General features: G+C 43.2%; 3 protein-coding genes across 11 annotated transcripts in view; all 3 read right to left on the bottom strand.

Annotated features, from left to right (window-relative positions):
• Positions 1 to 3,595: 3,595 nt before the first annotated feature.
• LOC147128261 (uncharacterized) lies at positions 3,596 to 5,634 on the bottom strand. Its single transcript, XM_086019871.1, has 2 exons — positions 5,517 to 5,634; positions 3,596 to 5,444 (listed from the first exon to the last, which is right to left on the bottom strand). The coding sequence occupies exon 2, from the start codon at positions 5,433 to 5,435 to the stop codon at positions 4,455 to 4,457; it is 981 nt and encodes a 326-aa protein (XP_085875997.1). The 5' UTR covers positions 5,436 to 5,444; positions 5,517 to 5,634; the 3' UTR covers positions 3,596 to 4,454.
• Positions 5,635 to 7,571: 1,937 nt separating this feature from the next.
• LOC147128260 (uncharacterized) lies at positions 7,572 to 10,536 on the bottom strand. Of its 4 annotated transcripts, none has more exons than XM_086018488.1 (2): positions 9,495 to 10,536; positions 7,572 to 8,599 (listed from the first exon to the last, which is right to left on the bottom strand). In XM_086018488.1, exon 2 carries the CDS (start codon positions 8,595 to 8,597, stop codon positions 7,608 to 7,610), a length of 990 nt encoding a protein of 329 aa, XP_085874614.1. In that variant the 5' UTR covers positions 8,598 to 8,599; positions 9,495 to 10,536; the 3' UTR covers positions 7,572 to 7,607. The 4 variants fall into 4 exon arrangements, with proteins under 4 accessions (XP_085874614.1, XP_085874616.1, XP_085874613.1 ...); XM_086018490.1 differs by having other exon boundaries at positions 9,503 to 10,536; XM_086018487.1 differs by lacking the exon at positions 9,495 to 10,536 and adding an exon at positions 9,042 to 9,158.
• A 153-nt stretch (positions 10,537 to 10,689) lies between these two features.
• The window catches only part of LOC147128259 (rho-associated protein kinase 2-like), a 22,727-nt gene continuing 19,024 nt past the window's right edge, over positions 10,690 to 14,392 (bottom strand). For 3 of the 6 annotated variants that reach the window (XM_086018484.1, XM_086018486.1, XM_086018485.1), the window contains 4 exons: positions 13,742 to 13,820; positions 13,086 to 13,353; positions 12,744 to 13,008; positions 10,690 to 11,633 (listed from right to left, as the gene is read on the bottom strand). In XM_086018484.1, the coding sequence (XP_085874610.1) occupies positions 11,558 to 11,633; positions 12,744 to 13,008; positions 13,086 to 13,353; positions 13,742 to 13,820 (688 nt within the window). In that variant the 3' untranslated portion in view covers positions 10,690 to 11,557. Of the gene's footprint in view, positions 11,634 to 12,488; positions 13,009 to 13,085; positions 13,354 to 13,741; positions 13,821 to 14,392 lie in introns of those variants that run through there. The other 3 variants (XM_086018479.1, XM_086018483.1, XM_086018482.1) reach the window with 2 other exon arrangements.

The following is a 14,392-nucleotide window of genomic DNA, read 5'->3' as shown; positions in this document are numbered from 1 at the left end:
ACTCGCTGATGCAAATCTTCTTGCTTAAATATCAAATTGGAAATTGCATTCACGTTTAGTAACATTTATATATTGCTAGCATGTTTACAATCTTGCTTTTAAAATAAATTAATATTTGCACAAATATATTTTTTTTACTGGCTTCTGATTTCAGAACTAGTTATCCATCAATTTGGTGTGTAATATGAGGCTATCACACATTTATTTATGAGTTCACAGTCATAATGGCTCTCCGAAAAATGAGTTCGACACCCCTGATGGCGATGATGTTTCAAACATATTTGACATTTTCTGAGCATATCGGGTAAGAAAAATCCCTTGTAACACCCCGCACGATAATCGCTCAGGACAATCTCTCCGAAACTAAAATCGAGCCTTTGAAAATTTGGATTGCCAATCGTGTGTACGCCGCTTAGCATTACATAACATATAAGAACGGTTAAGCGCTTCAAGGTCAACCGTCGTTTGGGATAAGCAACCAGGCATCTTTCAAGTTTGATGTCAAACACAATGGTTGTTCAGTGAAGTCTTTTTTGGCCCGATCTCCGTGCCAAATTCTGAAAACGCCCGCCCCGCCCCCTGATACATGATCTTCCTCGGCCGCCTTGACCCTCCCTCGTTCAGCCTGGGAGCAAACCCCAGCGGGCAGTCCAGCAACAGGTGAAAGGTCTTTTATAGACGCCGCGTAAAGCCCCCGCCGGGACAGTTGCGGCCAGATGATAATCCCTTTCGCATCGCAGCGAAAGAATCGTTAGAGGATCCAAATAACTCATGGCAAGGGATGCGAGGAGCCGTCAAGGAGATTTAGATGTCACTCGCTGACGAAATGCCGTGTGCTGTTTTTCCCCCTTTTTAATGCTTGGAGGTAATTAAGCTCTGTCAGGCCAGTTGGTGCCATCGTGTGAGTGATCACTTGGCTTGTAGAAATCAATGTACAAAGAAAAGGGGGCGGGGGGGACACAAAAGGTGGTGTTACAAATTCCGAGGTTTTCTGGCACTGGTGGGGAATTTTTATGCACAATTTTAGCATGGCAATGAGGTGTTGTAATCCATGTGGGCAGCGTAATGAACGCGTGCGTTATTTTTCATGTCAAAGTCCTGACAGGACAAGGTGAGTCAGCTTGGAAGTAGTCATTAAAACTTTTAGTGATGCTCATCAATTGCCCCCCACGCGGAGACAAAGTCAGCTTTCATGCTTGAGGGGTCAAAGGGGATTCTGATGACAATGCACTTTCAGCTTGAATAGTAATACGTGTTAAGATATCGGAAATTATTTTCACCGGCCAATTTTTGGGGGGAGGGTAAAAATGCATGGTGTATATGGTTATGAAAAAATAAAGAAAAAATCAGGGCGAATTTGACAATTTAACCCCTGTCCGATTCTCAGATGTCTCAAAATTAGGGATGTAACGATTCACTCAAGCCCCGATTCGATTTTCAGCTCCCGATTTTCGATTCGATTTCTTAAAAATGGCTATCATGCTTGTCTCTCTGTACTAGTGTGGTTCTGCAGCCATCCACAAATGCAATATGCAATCATGTTTGGCGCAAAAGCGTAATTTGATCTATACATTCAAAATGTTCTATGCATCTGGAATGAAAAAACGTTTCAAGACATCATTTCCTAGATGAATTCAAGCAACTCTATCAATCGATTAATCGGGACGAATCGATTTTAAATTGATTTTCAACAAATCATTACGTCCCTACTCAAAATTATGTTGAGCGATTGTACTGCGGCGTGGGTGATGTTAATTCCGCTCTGACAATTTTCAAGGCTGACAATTAATTGCAAATGGTAAACCTGTTTAATAATTACGATCAGAAATCCTATAGACCGTTGATCATCCGCACAGATATTTGGCATTTTGACACATATCGGCATCTGACTTTTCAAAAAAATCCAATGACCGACAAGAGATCAGCTTAATTTAAAACTGTCTAAACTCAATATTTTCATTTAAAGAAACATTTGCTGCTGTGCCTGACCTTTTTTAAATGTCAAATTCTGATCTTTTCACGTAATCATTTGAGTTCTCCTGTATTGCACTGGTGTTCAATCCTGGACCCTTTAATCTTTCTTATCGACCGTAACGGGCTATCCACTATATCCCCATTGAGCTGGTCTCAGTGCATGTTCCAATATAATCTCATCTTTATGCATCGTTGGAGGCTTATATTTATGAATTTATCAATCCAACAACATTTATTCCTTACATATAACAGCGTCAAATTGCGGCATCCTAACAATTGCCTTTAATGGCCCATCTTTCCCTCGGGAGGAGTGAGAGGCCGTTTGCATCGACCAATCATGCAGTTGTGGAAGCGGCCTTAGTCCTGGGTGTCAGTAATGAGATAAAAGTACCTTTTCAACCCCTGCCTCCAGTTTAGACGGCTTGGCGGAGTGATGATTTATGAGCCGCAGGCTGAGATGGCTGCAATGCATGTCTGGGTAGTGGCAGATGAAGATAGCGGTTAATGCATGGGATGTCGGTGTGCTTTCGCACTCGTCACCTCGGCTGCATGCTGCTGCAAAGTGATTAAATGAAAAATCCAGTGGACCCTGAACATGCGATTTGAGTCGCCGTGCGTGGGAGAGTTGATAAAAGACTCAGTGGGAGCATTCGCATGCTAATGGCGCCTGGAAGCGACGCCTCTCTTCTACCTTTAGGTTGCATTTTAATGAGGGGGAAAAAAAAAAATCTTTTTTCTCCTTTTAACCTGAGCTGGACATGAAAAATGGTTAAAGAACAAAGTGCACCATTGATGTGCAGATTAAAACTAATGTGTTCTGGAGGAATTTTTTTTCCAAGGAAACTTCTCCTGGAGCTCTTTGATTGACATCGTAGCGACACAATGAATACATGTTAAAATGTCAACCAAAAAACGATCAATCATTTGACTTCAGATTGAGGGATCATTTTAAAGCACAATTTAAAAACTAGCACAACTATTTTTGTGGAGCGGGGATCCATAAAGACAAGCCTTTTCCACTCACGGTGGCAGTACTTCATTTTTTACACAGTGTGTATGTAGCCTATGCACTATGCCGCCCTTTTGGAGACCAGTTGATTTGAATTTTGCAGCATTTTTGCCACTATGTGTGCATATTTGCTTCCACACTAAACTCCGTCTCCGAGCCCCTTCATCAACATTTAGCTCCCAGCATTCAAAGCTGCACTTTGCCCTGGCCTCTAAATCAAAATCAAGTTGCTTTCCTCAGCGCTTTCTTTGATGAATGATGTTTCATTTTCATAAGTGAGGGCCTGAGCAGGAGATTGTATTTTATCCTGAATAGGAATTACTACCTACGCCGAGGTTTTCATTTTGTTAGTGATGGCGAGAGAAACCGACGAAAAAACAATGCAGAGGAAGTCAGCTGGAAGATTCAGCCCACGCACACTCGACATCATTAAAACAACAGGACACACATTGGCGCAAGCAATGAAAATGAGAAATATCTGTCTGATATATTGCAAGATCCTTGAAGCACATCAAGAAGAATACAAAAGGAGCATTAATCACTTTTACGTTTTATATTACCTCAATTGCATCTTCTGTTAACATTGATTGGAAAAAAACACAATAGCCAGAGTTAAGTAGTATTAGTGTAATGTACACAGCCACAAATGACCAGGTGCAACAATGTGGCTACTTGTAGCCACAGGTACAGATAGTACAGATAGCTGAAAAAATCCACTTGGGAAGTAAGCCCAAAATACTATTTTTACTCATTAATACATTTATATACTGTTCATCGCAAATATTTGCATTTTACAAAACAGGAAGTCTTCATTCTGAATATTCCGTTTACATCATTGAGCGGACATTTGAACCCACTCTGTACGGCGACACACGGCGTCGTGACTCACATAGACGTCATTTCCGCTTGTTACTTTCAACTGTCAATAAAAAAAACTTGATATTCATGTCACTCACCACGTGGATGGAGCAGCCAGTTTTCTCCTCGCTCCAAAAGTGTGTTTTTGTGTTGCGTCTCTGAGCTTGTTTACCTCTGCTTGTGTATTTGCGATGGGTTTCGCGCCAAACAACGCACTTCCGCATACAAGCACTTCCCGTACTACAAGGACCAGCATTTCTTGCGGTTGAGCAATGAGCATGCGCAGAGTGTCTCGATCGTGTCTTAGCGAGCCGGCAGTATCTTTGCTTTTTCGCCCTCCTCTATCCACTTCTCAGTAGTAATGCTGAGTACAGCATATTATGCTTTTTATTTTACTGTATTTTAGTTTTTTCATACAAAGAATTGTGACGTAAAATTCGACTTTAACGGTGCACTCCGACATACGCGGAAATCCGTGTTACATCGCCAGTGTAGGAACGGAACTCGTTCGTAAAATGAGGACTGCCTGTAATTGCTTGAATGAACATTATTTTCCACACTCTACCTATTTGATTTTGTTGTTGTTGTTGAAGGTACACAACACCATGTTCTCTCATCTGACCAGACCAAGTTCACTTTCAGTTAAAGACGCCACTTGTCGGTTTTTGAGAGCTTCCGGCCCAGCGCATGTCACCTCCTCCAAATAAAAGACATTCTGAGGATGTTCATTAAGCCACCTCCACAGATACTCTATTTTGCCATCGCACACCCATGGGTTTGTTGCAAGGATCAGCTGAAAAGAAGAGTTCCTGCCATCCAGCAGGCCCGTGGGGAGGTGTTGCAACCGGTTCTGGTTGAGAAGAAGCATCTGAAGACGCTGCAGGCCCGAGAGAAGTGATGGCGGAATGTCACTGAGTTGATTCTGCTGTAGAAACAGACGCGAGAGCTTCGGATTGTGGCTGAATGCTGTCGGCGTCAGGGTGCTCAGTTTGTTCCCGGCGAGGTTAAGAATATCCAGGTGGTGCAGGTTCTTCAGGGCGTCTGCTTGGAGATGTTCCACTTTGTTGTCACTCAAGTCCAGATGCTCCAGATGTTTCAGCTTCTGAAGCAAAGACACCGGGATCTTGGATAAACGATTCCCGGACAAGTCCAACCAGATCAGGCTGTTGTTGTCATCAAACCACCTGGCTTCCGCTTTTTCGATGTGATTGTTTTTGAGGACCAAGTTACGGAGTGACTTCTGGCTGAAGACTCCTAGTGGAAGACATATGAGCTGGTTCCCTGTGAGATCCAGTGAGTTCAGCCGGGAAGCTTTCCGCAGGAGATCCGAAGGAAGCGTGTCCAACTTGCTGGCGTACAGCTGAAGCCTGTTCAGAAAGGGCACAGCATTGAAATGACTGGCTTCTAAAGAAGAGATCTGGGTGGACCAGATGGACAACACCGTGGTGTTGGGCGGTAAACCGTCAACGGGGAACGACGTCATGTTCGAGACGTCAGCGCACTCCACCTCAGAACCCGAACAGGAGCACTGACGTGGGCAAGCGTGGACAACACAGTTACTTAGCGCACACATCAGCAGCAGCCTCAAATTCATCTTCAACCACTGCAAACAACATATATCAGGACTGCTGAATCTTTTGTCTTTTTGGATCATGACGAAGATGATCAGTTTTACCTCAAAGTGACTGGAGAGCCGTCCGTTTACGCCGAATGAGATGCGGTCTTCCACGAGTGAATGAGGACAGTCAGTAGGGACAAAATGTTGCAAGAGGCAAACAGAATCGAGCAAACAATCCAGCTCATCAACTACTGGCCTATAGAAAGAACTTTAGAGCTTTTACCCCTTGTTGACAGTACAGTAATCCCAGTAATTCCAGACCAGCCCTGTAATAAATTAAATCCACAATATAGAAACACACCATAGACATTTTTAATAGCATCTACAACAATCGAAACACATACAATATATTGAGAGAGAACAAGAGCAACGGATAACAAAAAAAAAAACATTGTACAGACACTGTAAGTGTCCCGATCCATCTGCGTTTACAATAAACAAATACCATTTTTGTCCAAACAAATTTATCTGACAACCTACTTCAGTATTCATTTTTACAACGTACATCATAAAACGGACCAACGGCCGTCTCTTCCTGTAATCTTCAGCAAAAACTAGGCTTATCTTAAATACTATACTTCCCGTTTTCAATATTCTTCTGCAGACAAAAAGGTTCACGTTCACTGAGCGCTTTCCGTTGACTGCGAGTTCAGCTGTGGTTTGAAAAGCACCCTTCAACATGGAGAGTTTAGGTGTCATCCAGTAACGACCGTGAGACAAGATTAGAGGGCATTATTTTTAGAAAAGACCAAAATTGGGTTTAAAAGCAGTAGTTGGGGCAAGGCCAGAGAGCTTTCCATTGACCGGACCTCTCTCAAGCAGTGCATAGCTTAATCCGATACTTGCTGGCAGTCAGTTCCCTTTGTTCACCAAGCTTGTATCAGTGAAGCCTTCCTTCTGCATCATCACCTCCTCTTTTACGCTAGGAAGGAGGAGGGTCTGATAAACTCAAGAAATAGATAGATATACATATAGAAATGCTATTGTTAGCTTACCTTGTTGCTGCAGTGCATGTTGTGTCTGTCCTAGGTAACAGTCCTGACGGATCTCCCGATCCATTCTTCCGTGCTTTGAGAGGCAGCAAGGCCCAAGAAAGCAGCACCAAGTGTTAAATGGGCTTTGGAATTCTGCCAAGCAACACGTGGCCTCACAAAATATGGCCAGGAAAAGTAATCCGAGCAGTTTTATTGATCTATGTTGCCGGGTACTCGCTTGCTCGACTATGACATCGGTTATAAAGTTTGATGAAGAATCTGAGGTAATGTGTTTTCTGTGTGGTTTATTTGTTGAAAAAAATAAGCACAGGCTGCTGTTTCTGCTTAAAAAGCAGTGCGCACTCGCTGATGCACTTGCCCCCGACTGATTAAAAAGCAGAAACAGCGAAATGGAACAACATGAACCTGGGAGCATTAATGACGATGATGCAAGAGATTCGGATAAGCAAGATATTCTTAAATAATTGTCTTATTGAAGAGAATTGTTTTATGGCTCCAAGAGTGATTAGTGGTGAATGGGTTGTGCTTTGAACTAGGTCAAAATGACCCACCTTCTTTCGTTGTTTTGTCCAAAACAGCCCCATTTTTGATTTTTGGTTGGTTTGTACAAAACTACCCATTTTTTGCAAAAACAACCCAGAAAGTTGGGTCAAATTGACCCAAGTAGTGGATTGGTCCATTTTTGACCCAAAATGTTGTGTTATTTTGAACCCAACTGTTTTTAGAATGCATTAGTCACAAACATTTTTGTTGTTGCTCGAAGTAGCTAGTAGCCCCTTTAAATAATTAACTGGTGTCAAATTCATACAAAGCTGTGTTATTTAAGTGATTTTAAAGTGCTTGTGTATAGATTGTAGATATGTTGCCTATATCTACTAACCGGAGGTGGAGAATCCAGGTCTGGAAAGTAAAAACCCTGCCAAGGTAACAGGTGCTTCTACTCAACCAGCAGGTAAACAAGCTCATTTATCTGCCGGGGGAGTTTGTTTACCTGCCGGTGACCTGGAGTCTCCACCTCTGCTACATTGTAGCTACGTTGGCTATAGATTGATATAGCATGCTAGCATGAGCAATATCGATCCGTCTGTATGTTCACTGTCACTTAATGAGAAAAAGACCAGATTTTTTCTTTATTTTTTTTTAAATCATTTACTCAAATTTTTAGTTCAGTCTCTGTGAGTGACATCACCGAGCGACTCTTGAGAGACTGAGGACCGGAACAAATGATGGTCTCCGGTAGGAAGGCTTTCTTCTGGTTCTTTTGCAGCCACCTGAGGAGGTACTCGAGCTTCCCGTCGCACATCCACGGGTTGGCAGTCAGGTCCAGCCCTTCGTCCTCCAGGGCGTCCAGATGGTCGAGCAGTCCTGGAGGGACACTGCTAAGCTGGTTGTCATCCAGACTGAGATGTTTGAGCTGAGTGAGCTCCTGAAAAATGCTCTGGGGAACACGACTGAGCTTGTTCCTGGAGAGGAACAAGTAGGTGAGGTTCCGGGGGCCATGGAGTATGGAAGGATCGAGACTCTCCAGTTTGTTGTTGCGCAGGTTCAGCCGATCAAGTTTGGTGAGTGGATCCAGAGAATTTGGCGAGATCTTCACCAGACGGTTGTTGGAAAGGTCGAGGTTTTCCAGGTGCGGCATTTTTTGGAGAAAATCCGCTGAGACGTTCGTCAGAAGATTCCCAGAGACGTCCAACCAGGTCAGGTTGGAGTTAACGGGAAACCACGCGGCATCCACTTTCTCAATCTGGTTGTTCTTGAGCACCAGGATTTGAAGCGGGGCATGGCTGAAGACATCCGCAGGCAAGTGGCTCAGCTTGTTTCCGGTCAGGTCCATAGTGGTGAGGAGAGGCACGCCCCTGAGGAGGTGCGAGGAGAGGTTCTTTAGGTGGTTGCTGAACAGGTGGAGCTGCTTCAGCTGGGGCATTGCGTTGAGATCCTGCTCGGAGATGGACGTAATGTTGGTGAACTGGATGGTGAGGGTGCTGGTGTTCTTAGGGAGGCCCTCGGAGGGGAATACCGTAAGGGGAACCTTATTGCAGACCACCTCTGCTCTTCTTGCGTAGCATTTGCAAAGCGCCGGGCACGCTGAAGTAGCATGGCCGAAATAGGCCAAGAAGAAGACCAATGCGCCAAAGATCTTCATTACTAGAGGAGAAGAAAAAAACAGTTAAAATTTCTTACTTTAGCCGAGGCACAAGCAACTGTAACAAAAAGAACATTACTTTACGAAAACAACCTTCTCAAAAGCATTCCTTTGTGCTCGTCCTCACGCTATCGCTAGATTCTTAAAAAAGTGTGCTTTCTACAAGTTTTGTCACTTCCAGCTTAGGTCTACTGTAAAATTAACAAATAAAACTAAAGGGAATGAAACATTGTGCATCTAAAACACAAAAATGTTCAAATAAATCATTAATTTTTCCCCCCGACTAAAGTCCACTAACTTAATGCTAACATATACGCAAAATACCATAGATGGCCTTAAAGAAATGAGCATATACTGTACCTTCAAACAACCGCTAGCTTAACACAGACGGAGCAGCAACACATACAAAAAGAGCATTAAACAATACTGACAGAAATATATTACCTTTGCACTGTAGGAAAGAATATTGAAATGGTAAAATGTGGAAGTGACACAGGTGAGGCACCCTCTTCTTCAAGATGTTAATTAAGCTGCATCTCTTCCAGTCGACCTCAGTGCTGCCTATTGTGGCACAACGTGGTACTACACTGAAGGAGCGCAACTCTAAATTCAGACCGGTTGACTGCATTCTTTTGTGTGAATGGCGACAGATGGATTCACAAGTTAACTGTACCTTCTGCCACCTTGTGGAAGAGCATTTAATTGTACTGCCTGTCACTATATGTCACTGGCATAGACAGATGGGTTAGACAAAAGACACATTATTTGTAGTACGAATTAATCATTACAGGCCAATTAAATGAAACAGAATAATTTCCAATGCATACATGATGATCTTTCATGGCACACGAGCTATGGATCGCTGCTCGAATGCTAACAAATTAGAAGCCAACTTACTGTTGTGCTGATGCTTGAAGGTGGATGAGTATCAGTCAGGCTGCAGGGTCCGCAGAAGCACTGAGTCATTCAGGGAGCTCAATCCCGATGTAATCATTAGTTACTATGCAAACAAGCCACTCACACTGCAGTCAAGGACGGACACTTGCAGCTGACCATGTGAATTGGACAAAAACAACAAGACATAAAGCTTTACTTATTGCATTTGATGTGATGGTATGTGAGGATTAATGCAGGACAGCAGTGGTTAGCCTGCCCGGTCTGCCTCACAGTCGAAAGGTTCGTGGTTTGAATCTTGATTCAGGCTATTCTTGTGTGGAGTTGTCATATGTTTTTTTTTTTTTCCGGGGTACTTTGAACCTGCATGCATGTATTGTTGTGCGTCTATAGGTGCCCCGTGATTGGCTGCTCTAGTCCAGGGACACTAATAGTGACTAGTATCAAAAGTACTGTGACACCTCACCAATAGACCCAAAGGAAATTCTTCCAATAACGTTATGTTAATGTTTGACACACATAACGGATTGCGATTACCACTGACACGATACTGCACTTACAGTAGCCTACCGGTATGTACTATTTATGTAATGGGGTTAGTTGTGCATCTTTTATTGGAAAGTTGTACTGTATATGTATATACAATTCATTCTAGAGGGTGTAGTTAAGACTCGCGCCAACCTTGACCCTAATGAGAGCAAGTGCGGCAGAAAATGATAAATGAATTGGATTGAGTTCATCTGTAGAAGTTCCACATTGATTCAGTCTGTGTGCGCGTGTCCAGGTCACAAGTTCGATGGTCATTCAACCAGGATCGAGTTATGTACCCAATGATCGGGAATATATATTCGGTGTGCAGTGTGAAGTACAATTTTTAGCAGATGGGCAACGTGATGAGCTATTACATTATGTATGATGAGTGCCAGTTGGCTTTAGGCGCTTCTAAAAGATTAATGCAAGCCAACTCCTTCCACCAGAACCTTTGGAGGGAGATGAAACTATTCTGGTCAAATGAAAAAATGCGGCAGCGTGAGGTACAGAATTCATGATCAATTTCATACAGATTCTTTCCTTATTTCTCACTTTCCTTTCATTGTATGAAAGTCTACATGCATGTTAATTGAGAGCTAAACTGGCCATACTGTCAGTGTGAGTCTAGGATGTGCCTTGATAGAATGAGGACAAGCGCTATAGAAAATGGATGGATGTGGAATTTTATTTGACCATTTGGGGGGGAAAATAAAATGGGATTGCATGAGTATCCATTTAAAAAGACAATTGTCTGTCACAAAACTTAACTGGAGTGACCCAATATTAATGTGCAATTTTGTTCTGTAAACTATTTCCAGACAAGCCCGTGCTGATATATAATATTATACGCTCATAGAAAATATAATCCACATGTGCTAAAGCTTCTACGATATGATACACAAAAAGTCCTCTTCATTTTATATATACAATGCACACACCCCTTGCACTTCAAACACAAATGTGAATGTTTTTTTTTTTTTTTTTAATCATAGTCATCAGTCAATTTGACAACTTGGCATAATGAAAAAGATTGCGCTATTGTTCCTCGTATTAAAAAAGTTCAGAGTAAAAGTTTGCCGCTTTCCTGAAAAGTAACACGTGTTGGCACGCAGCTGTCAATCAGTCGCAAGGAAGAATCCCTTTCGCTGAGCCAGGGTTAACTGTTGGGAAGAAATATAGAAAAAAGTATATTGAAAAAAAAAAAACAAACAAAAAAAAACACACACACACACACACACACACACACACACACATACATGCCGCAACTCTTATAAATGGCACATGCCCACACAATAAACTAATAATCTAAAATACATTTCAATTCATCTCAAATAGACGCCTCCCTATTTTCCTCAAGGAAAAGACAACAGTACCAAGCTGTGGGGAAAACAAATTAGAGGCCCACTGTGGAAGTGGTTATTATATTTCATCTCAATTCACTGCAATTGTCAGGCAACACACGAGAACGTGCTTGTAGTCCAGATGCTACCATGCAGAGGCCACGTTACCCTCCTTCCCCCCCTCTGTCACTTCTTTCAGAAGAACATATCATCATCACTGTCGGTGTCGTCCAACGACCACCTCAAGTCTTTCAGGTCAAAATCAAGCAATCTGAAACGGTAAGTAGGAAGTTCAACTGCAGGGCCATTAGCGAGGGGCAACAATAAATTAGGGGGCAGCACAGAGCTGAACGATTAGGGGGTTAATCAGCGTTGCTGCGTGCGGGCCGGCAGGGGTGTGGGGGGGGGGGGGGCTAGCTCAGCTACTTACAGTCTCCCAAGCATGGGAAACATTAGAATGGTGGGTGAAGAGGTCAGTGGAGGATGATGCGTAGCATGGGGCCGCTGCTGAGGGGCGAGAGCCAGTTAGCGTGCGGCTAACAGTGGAAACAAAAACACAGGCGGCTGACAGGCTATGCGGTTAACAAATCGGCTTCATGTAAAATGTCCATAGCTGAAAAGCACAACATGACACTTGGTCCCATTCAGGTGGGAATTGATGAGCACAAGGGAGACATATGAATACAATTTTGTAATACGGAACAGTGAACCCCCATTGATTTCCCGATTTACCATTTACTACGTTTTTGCTGAAGGGTAAAATATACAAATATTTGTATGATAAACACTTATCAACAAAGCATTAAAGAGTGTCGACCCAAACATATTTTTTTCAAGAATATATTCTATGCAAGCCTGCTAGTTTGAAACAGGGCATTCTAATAAATATTGTGTTTGTGGAGTAAGAGTTAATCCACTTGTTTTTAGCCATCTCAGGGGGCGGCCATTTTGTCACTTCTGTGGACTGAAAATGACATCACAACTACTCAGGGCTCAGGCAACGACCAATCACGACTGACTTGTTTTCTGAAGCTAAGCCGTGATTGGTCGTTACCTGAGCCCTGAGTTGTTGTGATGTCATTTTCAGTCCACAGAAGTGACAAAATGGCCACCCCCTGAGCTGGCTTAAAAGGAGTGGATTTTACTGCTTAACTCATATTCCACAAATGCAAATATTAATCAGAATGCTGTGTTTTACCTAGTGGGCCTGCTGGGAACATATTCTTGAAAAAAATATGCTTGGGTTGATTTCCACTTTAAGTACAGCGGTAAGTGCGCTGCATGCCATTAGTAACCTCGAAATGTCATAAACCCCCTTGTAGTGACAATGAACTGTCATGGATGAAGACTAAAGGGGTCAGCACAGTATTGGAACCCTCACCTGGCCTTCCCGGACGGCTGCTGTCTGGAGGACGACACTCTCATGGCCCCGCGGTGCGGCGAAATCTGCGGCGAGCCCCTGGGTGACGGGCGGGGCGAAACGCGGGGGGAGGATCGCGCCGGTGCCTCGGGTACGTGGGCCGGGGCGGCGGGCTGCGGGTGCTTCCTAGGGATGCGCTTGAGCAGGTGGCTCACCCATCGCTGCTGCTCCTCCCGGCTGCCGGTCAGCAGAAGCAGCTCTTTGGCGGTGGTTATGTCGTAGTTGACTGCTCGCGGACAAGAAACAAAATATTAAATATACGTAAAAATGAAGAAAGTCACGTTTTGTAAGTTGTCTACTGACCCTTGCAGGGCATAATGACTTCCTCCTTCCTGTCCAGGTGGTCCTTGTGGCACTTGGTGTGGCAGCGGCGGCACTCCAGGGCCGGCGGCGGCTTAAATACGTGCCAAAGCGGCCGAGTGCACGCCTCGCAGCTGGAGGGGAAGTGATAGAGCGTGAGGATGAACTCGTGACCCTTGTGGCTGATGTGGGAGGGGCGCTCGCCAAAGGGCGTGGTCTCCATGACGACCTCCTGATCACGCTTGCTCTCGGCCTCGTTGGCGTACAAGATCTGGAAGAAGTTTCATGTTTCTCATCTTTACTGTTGTCAGTGTTGAGTGACCGTCAAAAAGAATTGATTTTATTCACTGTAAACGTATTTTACATTAATCGGCCGAATTAATCGGTTATCTGAGTTTTATTCTGCCAAACATTGGAATCAGCCTCACACATTATTGAAAAATGAGGTTGCATTAAAAACACCTGGCCAGTAGTAGGCAATGTAACTTAGTAATGAAGTACTGGGTTTAAAATTTGATAGTAATCCACCGTAGCGACGATTCACTTTTTTTTTTTTTTTCTGACAGTGAGGCGAGACACAGAAAAAAAGCAACAGGAGGAAAAGGACAAAAAAAAAAAAAAAAAAAAAAAGGTTTATTCATAGTGTATTATTGCCTTACCTGAAATATCCGTGGGATTTCGACAGCGTCTGCACGGTACACATCAGTCTGAGTGACAGGCCGGACATGAAAGAGCTTGCTGCGGCGGGCAATAAGAAAGAAGAGTTGGAATAACGGTGAGAAACCAGAATAATAACTGCAATCCAATAGTTGACAGGTTTTTTTTTTTCCTTTTCGTCAGGGTAAAACTTTAAGATGATCTTGAACTTTATGTTTAATCATCTGCATCAAAGGCAAAAAAAAATGTATTGATTTTGAATGAGGGCAAATGTCCAATCAGTAAGTACATGCTCTGGTCATGTTCAAGCTATGAATCACCTGCTTTTTTAAATTTTTTATTCTATTCTCTATTTTGGAGCATGAACGTTATTAAAGTTGAATGATTCCTGGCCCGCCGTGTTAGAGGTAGCTCAGGGCACATCATTAAGCTCAGTGGGAACGTGTTCTTGTAAAATCTGGAATGGCACAATGCTCGTTGGCGTACAAGATCTGGAAGAAGTTTCATGTTTCTCATCTTTACTGTTGTCAGTGTTGAGTGACCATCAAAAAGAATTGATTTTATTCACTATATACATATTTGACATTAATCGGCCGAATTGATCGGTTATCTGGGTTTTATTCTGCCAAACATCGGAATCAGCCTCACACCCT

Source organism: Filicampus tigris, chromosome 20 (genome assembly GCF_054856515.1).
Source record: "Filicampus tigris isolate MCC_2025a chromosome 20, RoL_Ftig_1.0, whole genome shotgun sequence".
Classification (NCBI taxonomy): domain Eukaryota; kingdom Metazoa; phylum Chordata; class Actinopteri; order Syngnathiformes; family Syngnathidae; genus Filicampus; species Filicampus tigris.
Note: the sequence above shows the minus strand (reverse complement) of the source record. Positions and strands in the feature narration are given on the sequence as shown.